This window comes from Epinephelus fuscoguttatus, linkage group LG15 (genome assembly GCF_011397635.1).
Source record: "Epinephelus fuscoguttatus linkage group LG15, E.fuscoguttatus.final_Chr_v1".
In the NCBI taxonomy this organism is placed as follows: domain Eukaryota; kingdom Metazoa; phylum Chordata; class Actinopteri; order Perciformes; family Serranidae; genus Epinephelus; species Epinephelus fuscoguttatus.
The window spans coordinates 26,047,009-26,057,395 of NC_064766.1; the positions used below are offsets into that span (position 1 = coordinate 26,047,009).

A 10,387-nucleotide genomic window follows, 5' to 3' on the forward strand; every position below is an offset into this window, starting at 1 on the left:
ACTGGATCTGCAGTTCCAGCCCAACCAGCGCCACCTAGAGGATAGAAAAGTAACAGCAACAGCATGATGTGCACCATCTCTTCCTCCTTTCCTCTCCTGTGGATGGCTCAGGTTGGCTGACAGTGATGAAACAGCTTCCCCTTGTGGAGAATCTGCAGCCTGCTGACGGTGCTTTGCTTTTAAAAACCTGCTCTGAAATAACAACTTCTGCAAACACAGCACGTACCAGAGATTAGTCATATAATCCAGTGTAATGTCCGTGGGTGGTGTGTGGTTTGGTGAAAAGCCTAATTAAAATAGTCAAAATAAATTCTTACCCAAAAACAACAACACAGAAACACACGCAGTGATTATGAAGCTGTATTCAAGTAATAATATTGAAAACAACCATTTTAAGGGAAGGATAATAACCCTTAAACAACAGACTTAAAGGGTAACTTCAGTATTGGTACAACTTGGACAATTTTTTTCCCATGTTTTTGTGTCAAAGTCCCTCATGGAGACAATAGTTTTTTTGTTTTTAACAATTTGTCAATCATTGAGCGAGACAACATGATGGAGAGGATCCCGACAGAGATAGACCTTTATAGTGAACAGTAAGATTCTTTTTGTTTGACCAGAAACAGTGCTGAAACTGCTCATGTCAAACCCACCAGACTCCATTTAAATAAATAGTAATTTAAAGGTGTATAGAACCAACATATTTTCACATCTAACTGGGTGAATTAAGGGTTCATTTCAACCAAACCAAAGTTGGTGAATGTTGGACCAGTGGAAAGAAGAACCAAGACAATTTCTGTGAGTTTTATTTTGTTTCTGTTGACTTTGAATGAAATGTGTTTTAAGATAAAATTACTATTTTTTTTAAATGGAGTCTGGTGGGTTTGGCAATAGAGACTTTGGAGCTGTTTCTGGTTAAATAAAAAGGTCTATCTCTGTAGGGATCCTTCCCATAATGTTGTCAGACACTGCCTGTCAGTGGCAAAAACAAACACTTTTTAGTGGACGGAAACTGACGGTGTTAAGTTACTTGCAGGGATAACATTGCATCCTCCCAGCTGGTACATGACCTTCAGAGTAAATCAGCATTGAAATTTCAAAAAGACCTGTTTCAACGTTGAAACAATTTTGAAACAATTTTTAAAGTTTATGAAATAACATTGTGAAATCAATGTGATTCATCTTTCAATATCAAAACATAATTCAACAGTGATTCAAACATGGTGTATGATGTTAAAATGCCAGCTGGGCTGTTTCGCTGCTACCAGTTGTAACCCTCTCTCTCTCAATACTGGTACAATTAAAAATAATGTTGTTTCTATTATTTACTTAGACACCATGAGATGGAAGAATTGAGTCCTGGTTGAAAAATACCAGAGTTACCCTTCAATTTTGACTGGCTCATAGTGAAGTCGCTCAGAAACCAATCCCAGAATATTTTTGAAATTAACAATTTTATGGTGTTTTATATTTGCACAGTCATTCACATATACATGTAATCAAACTCTATAAATAGCCCTGGACACACTGATTGAAGTCCAGCCACATAATCATTACTTTCTGTATTTTTTTAAACACTGTCAGACAGAAAAGTAATTTACATCTTCACACAAGTCTAAAAAAAAGTGAGCTCCATATTTCTTTAGATATTCAGTGATCTCTGTAAAAAAAAAAAAAAAAAGAAAGAAAGAAAAAGAAAGGTGTATTGCATTTTAAAAAAGAAGCAACAGTTTGCAGTTTCTTAAGTGCCTGCTCCTTCATGGTGAGTCATTTGAGATGTCAGGCCTTTTTTTAACTTGACCTGGGAGAAAGTAATCCTCACAAATGTTGCGAGCCTGCGCTTCACCGCTCTGTCCATGCAAGGCCTTGTTTTTTGTTTGTTTGCATTCAGGGAGCAATGAACGTCAACCCATGGTCAAGACTGAGGCCTCCAGTGGGAAGCTGGCCATTGGGAGAAGGATTGTCTTCAGCTCATTGTGTTTTGCCGCCCGTTTGTGCGTCTGGTGCAGTGTCAAATTCAGTCAGGCAGCAGTAGAGCAGCATCTGGGTGTATCTGGTGGCAAAGGCTGAAGGAGGGAAGATGTGGAGAGGTCAGTTACATCTGATAATCCAAGATGATTGATGCTGTTCTTTGATATCAAACCATGCAGGACAGATATTTGACAAACTGGGCGAAAGGTGCATGATTGTGTTATGATAAACATAATAATGCTTCATGCACAGGAAGTGTCTCTCTGTTGTCACCTTGAACACATCGTGCAGATATGACACTTTCTGCACATGGACATTTGAGCCTAAAACTTACCGTTTAACTTGCGTATGAATTTAGGCCTTCTGTCGTCAGGCAGGTAAATGGCCACATAGTACACCGGCACCCCAGACAGTGCAATGCCAATTCCTATGAGGGAGTTGATGGTGTCTCCGTACAGAGGGACGATGACTAAGAACAGGCTGCACAAACAGTAGATGAAGGGGAAGAACAAGGACAGCTGTGGAGAGAGGACGACACAAAATGTGGTTAGTTTGTAAACCGACGTCTGAGCATCTTGTGTGCCTCCATACAGAGTTATGATTCAATACTTAAACTATGGGAACTGTATTGTCAGTTCTTCATGTTCATAAGAGTAGGCACAGCATGACAGACCCTCTAAAGTTTCTCCTCAGTGCCTTTGTCATATTTCATCAGTCATATAGCACAAAAAGGTCACTGAGTTTGAGCTCTAAGTTGGTTGAAGAGGACAAAGAAAAAGCTTCCTCCCCTCAGGACATCAGGACGGTGAACTCTCTGACCATGTGAGTCCCGTGCACTGCCCTGCACATCTGCATGTTTGCACTCAAGCGCAACATTTTATTGTATAATTTGCCTCACAACTGTGAGATATGTACATCTGAATTTTTATAAACTAAAGCATTGTACAGCCCAGCTACACACTGAGTCAACATCAGCCCATGAGACGCACCGAGCTTTCCACCAGCTCCAATGTAAACCCATCTACGTCATTATTAAATACTCAGGGTAGGCGAGAGTGGAGGTCGATGGGTCCAACAAACAACAACTCTGGTTGCAGTGTTTGTGCCAGCTGTTTTTAAGCAACATCCACATTCTTCTCCATACCATAACCAAGTGGTTTTGTTGCCCACACCTAACTGCCGACACCTACTTACCACTGCATTTGTGCCACTCAAAGCCAGGTGTTAGCAACATCTGCAATCTCTTCCTAATAACCAAGTAGTTTTGCTGCCTAAACCTAACCCTCCGACCCCTTTTGTGTCAAGATACGAAGCAAAAGGCTGCCCTAACGTCATTTTAGTAACGCCCGGGGCATCACAATATGATGAGATCACCCTAACATGAGCTGAGTGTCTCATCAGGAGGAGTACGGGATCACTTACAAGAAGTGGTGGCATACTGGGTGTTATTCTGTTTTCTAATATTATTACATAGGTAATTATGAGGTAATTATGTAACGACACATCGGAACATTTCCAGCCATGTTCCGGACAGTAAACAGGCCACTGTTTGAGACCAACTGACAAGAAAAGCTGGTATTTTTAATGTTGTGTCGGGACATTTCCAGCCGTGTTTGTTGCAACAAAGCTGGGTATTTTTTTAACAAAATATTTGTGACAAACATACCAGAAATTTAAGCCAAAACATGTGTTTTCCCAGCTATAACCAATTTGGTTTTGTGCTTAAGAGTAACCACATGTTAACCACAACACTGTCACAACGTAAAACTGAAAACAGAAATGTAAGAAAAAGGAAACATACAAAGTAAACATGTGAAACCTGCATATGCTACATATCTGTGGTTTGCAGATGTGTACCATGTCAACATATATTCTGGTGATTGGGTTGCCAACATAAATAAAACTAGAAAAGTTTATATTATTTTTCTACTTCCTGGTTAAACTCTCTAAATTATTACAGAAATAAAACCATAAGAAGATTTGAAATACCCACAGGAGCTTGTAGTATTGTGTGTGTGTATGGACTTTGTTCCATGTGATTATGTTCAGTGTGATGTGAACAAAGAAAAAAGCAGCACCTTCACAGGTCGGTGTCGGTCTGGCTGAGTGATGCGCAGGTAGATGAGGCCGGCCACAGACAGACCCACATAAAGCCAGTAACTGAAGCTGAAGTAGTTGATGAGCTGGAACACGTCCTCCACACACAGGAAGATCAGACCCATTAATCCCTGCAGGGCATGAATGAATATAATTATGCTCCAGTTGTGACATGTGAACATGTACATGTATGCATGTGGGGAATCTGACAGAGAAGCAGTCCTCACATTGAACAGCAGTGCAGGTAAGGGCGTGTAGCGCTTCAGGTGGATCAGACTCAGACTGTTGGGGAGGTGGCCCTCTCTGGCTCCGACGTAAAACAACCTGCATGATCAACAATCATATAAAGTTATTAGCAAAACACTTATCATGATATGAGCTTAAAGTGAGCACCTGTTCAGCACTTCCTGATTACCTTGAAGCAGCGATGACAGAAGCATTGAGTCCTCCATAGCAGGACATGGCCACTGAAACAGGGATGATCCACTTGAACGGCCCCAGGACGGCATTCCCAAATGTCTGCAGGGTCAGATTGACATAGTTTATTACAGTTTCTGAAGTCAGAGCACAAAACGTCACGGGTCAACCATGTCAGGGCTATATTTAGCAGCAGGGTGAAACATCTCTCTCAGGTGGCTGTTGGTGTCTTACCACAGCGACCGCGTCACTGGCCAGCAGAGACGGCATGTCCAGAACCACATAATACGCCACGTTTGTCAGCAGGTAGATGATGGTGACTATGGGCATGGAAATGGCAATGGCCAGGGGCAGGTTCCTGTAACAACAACAACACACAGTGTTTTCTGACTCACTGAGGAGCTGCAGTAATCAGATTACAGGAGATTCATGTGATGACAACATCGTTTTGCTCAAGTTGCAGTTACAACCTCTACAGACTGCTTCCCTTGGTGCAGTGGTGTAGTGGTGGTCAGTGAAATGGCTTGTGGGTGTCTGTTTATACGTGTGTGTGTGTGTGTGTGTTACCTCTCTGGGTTCTTAATCTCCTCAGTGACAAAGTTGAGTGTATCCCAGCCGGAGTAGGAGAACAAAGCTGAGTAGAGGGCCAAAGCGATGGCTCCAGGATCCGTGGAGGAGCCTTCAAACGGACTGTCGAAGCTCTTTGTTTCTCCTGCACAAGTAGAAGTTTAAGGCACACACGCTCATCTTGTTTCCACTGATGCATTCATATTTTGATGTAACCTTACCAGCAGATATTTTGATTAATCCTACAACGATGATGAGGCAGAGCGCCATGAGTTTGGTGTAAGTGAAAATGTCCTGGACCAGAGTCCCCCACTTCACATAGGCACAGTTAATAAAGATGAGCATACCTGGAAAGATAAAGGCAGAGAATGAACAAACAAGGTCTCATTATGCAGGAAAAAAAGGCAAACCATGTCGGTCAGTTTGTGAAACTTATTTTGCACTAAGTTGAATTTCACAAGCTATAATAGAGGCCTGCTATCTCTCGGGCCCGTGCCCGAGATCGCTGACCATCTTGTCTGTGTCACGTGGGCCGCAGTGTTTGTGAGGGTACAGAAAAAGAAACACTTCTTATAGGCCTGTTTATGACTCATGGTGTTGCTGCTCTCTCACCTAAATACCATTTCTGTTATCTCCATTCTTCACGGCACAAAGCCAGGCTGTAAAACACAGTGGTATTTTTTACAGAACTTACAGTCTATCTATAGCTGATGCCAGTTTCACACAGGGTTACTGAGTTTGATGCTGAGCTTAACATGTGCTATGATTCAAGATGAACTTCATTGTCTCACAAAGTGAGCTATTCACCCATACTGCAGCCATAAAAATACAACATACAACAAAGGACATGAACAGATTAATATCATACACCAAACATAACAATAACGTAGCGATAATGATGACCTTAATTATGTGTTGGTCTACAACATAGTGCCAGGTAGTGCATAATTATACCTAAACCATCTCCAGTACATGTACATATCATGATCATATAAAGGTTTTAGAGAATACATTCATAACATTTCTAAAAATAAATAAATAAATGAATAAAACAAAATAAAATAAAAATAAATTAATAATACTAATTCTACTACTACTACTAATAATAATAATGGTAATATAAAAAAATAAATAATTAAATAAGATAAAATAAAAAATAAATTAATAATACTAATAGTAAAGTAAATGTCAAGCACCAATAAAAAAAATACTAAAAGGAAAACTTTACCTCCAAAATGACAATTTGTATATCATTCTCTTACCCTGTGTTACACACCCTGTGAATTTGTAAAGAAAACAAATTTTGTCTCATCCCGAATACGGATAATCCAAAAAAGGAGAAAATTCTTCATGAACTGGAGTTAAAGGCGACCACATTTACCGAAACTATATCAAAACATCTGTAGGCTATATTCAAAGTCTCATTTTTTCAGTTATATGCTTGGTACTTTCCAAACACAGTCATTTTTGCTAAAACCTTTCAGTTTTACTGCCCTTGTGTTACCCCTGGACATTTCTGTCCATTTCCAAAATTCAAAACTCCCTCACAGACAAATTAAAAGGTCACATCTGAGAGTCACAGTGGATGGCAGTAAAGTGAGTTTTTTCCTGCAAATACCTGCAGACTTTAATATAACATGGTACGCACATTTCTATTTTTCTGGGTGATGAACTATAAACAGACACAGTGGTGTTTCTTACAGAGGCAGGCTGCAGCGATAAGCCGGACAGCATCGTACGGCTGCTGGCAGGTTGGGTAGAAAGCCTCCAGCAAGTAGTTGGCGAAGGTCAGCGATATCACAGCCTGGCTGGCCGGCTCGATCAGCAGGATGGACGTCCATAGACGGATGAAAGCGAGGAAGCCTCCAAAGGACTCCAGGATGTAGGCGTAGCTGGCCCCAGACTTGACAATGGTGGTGCCGAGCTCTGCGTAGCACAAAGCCCCAAACACTGAGAAGATGCCTCCAACAGCCCAGATCACCAGTGACAGGCCGTAAGAGGAGCTGTACAGGAGCACACCCTTCGGCGAGATAAAGATCCCAGAGCCGATCATGTTGCCAACAATGAGGCAGATTCCATTAATCAGGGAGATTTCTCTCTTCATCTGCATTTTCTCTCCTTTCCCATTACTCGGGGCCTTTAAGTCCTCGTCAGATGGAGCCCGTGAACTTGGGCATATTGTCTGTGACATGGCCCCCATCTTCTGCCTTAGATCCTCCATTAGTCCAGTCCTGGTGTGGGCATGATAAAGCAGGGATTAAAGGGGATTTTTCAGATGTAACAGTCAAAATATATGTAATGAGATGCTTTTCTTAAATGCACCTTTGATTTAAAGGTCCAGTGTGCAGGATTCAGGGGGATGAAATGGCAGAAATGGAATATAATAGGTGTGTTTTCTTTAGTGTATAATCACATGAAAATATGAATTGTGTGTTTTTGTTACTCTAAAATGAGCCATTTGTTTCTACTAAGGGAGCAAGTCCTCATCTAAGGTGATCACCATGGCACAACACTAGAAGCCCAGCCCAGAATGGACAAAGCAAACATTGGCTTTACATACAGCCATTTGTGTTTTCGCATCGGCTACTGTAGTTAGCAACCTGCCTGATGAATGTCGGAAAAACACAGATTTTTGTGACCTGAAACTGTTTTCTTCAGTGTTTACTTGTTCACTCAGGACCACTTAAGTCAAAGAAAACTTTATTGCCATTTGCAGTATTATATTTGGCAGTATGGCTCTGTTCTGGGGCCTCTCTGCCTTTCCTCGGCCTACGTAGAAAGCCTTAAGAGAGAGCAAACCTCCCTGCCCTTCCAGAGCAGCAGCAATGACCCCCAGGGAACAGAACAGAGCAGCATCAATGACAAACAGAAATGACATTGATAAGTCATGATGAAATCATGAAAAGGAGGAGCTGGGGTGGAGGCGGGTTGCAAAGCGGCTTGCAGAGGAAGCAGCAACAGTAGGCAGGCCAGAGCAGTTTAAATAGGATGCCCTGAATGAGATTCGCCAACTGGCAAACAGCATCAGAGAAACACTAATTTGTAATTTAAAACAGCCTTATTCAGTGCTTTAGTGGTTCAAATCACCTGGTCCGTTTGTGTTGGAGGGGAAGAGACCTCTGTGGATAATCCAACTTGCAAAAATAACCTCCTGAACCATGAACACTGAGGGAAATCTAACCGAGAGAAGTTTCAGCTGGCTGCAATTTACAGTCCTCACCGCTAGATGCCACTTAATCCCCCTAAATCTTACACACTGCTCCATTAATGTCTAACTACACATTTCAAGCCAACCAATGTCCAATATGCATGTGGCCAATTCTCCCCATTGTCCACTCTTTGTAAATCCAGGCAAGAACTAAACATACTTACTAATTCATGACATAAAGACAAATTTGTAAATAGGACAAAAAGCGAACTTACTTTAATTGTTACTTATAGAAGATCAACAGGCAGGCTATATCTGATCCTCTGTACATGTAGAGTCTCGCTCAGGTCAGTGCTCCTCCTCTGAACCACACAGTGAGACATCAGTGAGATCACATCTGAGAGGCAGCAACAGGTCAGTCTGTGTTGCAATCTTTTCAGCCCAGTACAACCACAACGGGTGTTTTTCCAGCGCCAGGCGAACCACCCTCTCGTGTTCCCCCCCGTTCTATTTTCAGAGACAAGCAGACCTCGCCCCTGCCCCCTCTGACAGCCCTCAGGGGAGCTACACTGCTTCTGGGCCAGGATACAGTCAGCAGATTGTATGATTCAGAACATATTGTGACGTATACAGTGATGAAAGAATATCTAATGAGATCGATCCAACAGCTGCGTCTCTATCACTCACTCAGACAGGTTGCTACGCACATGTATGAGGAACCAGGTCTCTGGGCACAGATATGTAAGTCCACCCCCCCGACCCACATAGGAGCAAGACACCCAACAAAAGAAGGTCATCATGCATCTGTGGGAAGTTTGCTTTGTCCAGGAGATTTTGACCAGAAGCAGAATTATCCACAGACATCCCTTCTCTCTCCACAACAAATGGACGAGGGATTAAAGCGGTGAAAACACTGAATAAACCAGTTTCACGTTACAAATCAGGGCTTCTCTGACACTGTTTGAGAAGGACCACCGGCCTATCACATTTGTGCTCACCTTTTTCTCTTATAACTTACGAGTCAGACTTTCAGGAGGTTTTTATCAGGACCTAAATTATCCATAGAAATCTCTTTCTCTCCAAAACAAATGACCCCATGATTTAAACTGGTAAAAACTAGGGCTGCCCCCTAATAGTTGAAAAAACGTTAGTTGACCAGAAAGGTCATTAGTCGGCAAGATTTCACTGGGTGTTTAGTAGCAGAAAAAAAAAGTAAAACTCTACTAAGAGCTGTGCCTTGTGAAAATAAATCAAAACCTAATGACTGGACCATGTGGAAATTTAATTTGAAAGGACGGACTCAGGAAGTGTCCACGCTCAGCAGTCAGACAGGAGTCAGGTTAATTTCCAGGGCTGGTACCTGCGGTTATTCCACAGGCTAGTTAATAACATGTCGGGCAGGAAATCCAAAGTGTGGGATCATTTAGAGAAGGTGAAGGACGAACCCAAGGTGATATGTAAATTCATCTTCATTGGTCGACTACAAACATGACGTATCATCTGAAACATGGAAGTAGCTACATGCCCATTAGCCCACAGCGTCATTAACAGGCGGCTCGCTCAGTGTGTGACGTGCACTTGTAGATAAAATATAGGCCTATATATTAATGAAGGTTCCTTAGTACGGTTTTGTATTTCTCTGTAATGTAGCACAGTGTTAACAATGTTACTGGTACTATTCTTTCTCACACCTTCAACTCAAACCATTGTGTTGCCTCACCCAAGATATATCATTGAAAAATTAAATCAATATTGTAAACATGCGGGTGACTAGTCGACTAATTGCTCTAAATGATGACTATTGGTCGACTAGGACAATTCTAAGTCGAGGACAGCCCCAGTAAAAAACGAATGAAGCAGATTTGTGTTTAAAAAAAACTATATTTGTAATTTCTTTGAGTTAGTTTTTACGTACACAATATCAATTTAATGTTTATTCAAATTAACTAAAATGTTGTTTCACACCTAGTTTAAGTTTAGGTTTAGCTAACTATGATAATCTTGCTTTGCAGGCTATCTGAGGTTGTTTTTTTGTGTGGCTTTGTGTTAATTTTCTCTCTTTATGGTCGTTTTGTGTCTCTTTATGGTCGTTTCACATTGCTTCATGGTGGTTTTGAATGTCTTTGTAGTTGTTATGTGTCCCTTTTAATGACCTCCTTTAACAGGTGACCCCCCCCCCCCCCCGAA

At 41.5% G+C, this 10,387-nt stretch overlaps 1 protein-coding gene across 1 annotated transcript; it reads right to left on the bottom strand.

The window, feature by feature from the left end:
• Positions 1 to 344: 344 nt before the first annotated feature.
• LOC125901688 (Y+L amino acid transporter 2) lies at positions 345 to 8,697 on the bottom strand. The gene is made up of 10 exons (XM_049597514.1): positions 8,476 to 8,697; positions 6,754 to 7,283; positions 5,274 to 5,399; positions 5,053 to 5,197; positions 4,720 to 4,843; positions 4,484 to 4,587; positions 4,296 to 4,392; positions 4,050 to 4,199; positions 2,306 to 2,489; positions 345 to 2,066 (listed from the first exon to the last, which is right to left on the bottom strand). Exons 2-10 carry the CDS (start codon positions 7,271 to 7,273, stop codon positions 1,972 to 1,974), a joined length of 1,545 nt encoding a protein of 514 aa, XP_049453471.1. The 5' UTR covers positions 7,274 to 7,283; positions 8,476 to 8,697; the 3' UTR covers positions 345 to 1,971.
• Positions 8,698 to 10,387: the final 1,690 nt, after the last annotated feature.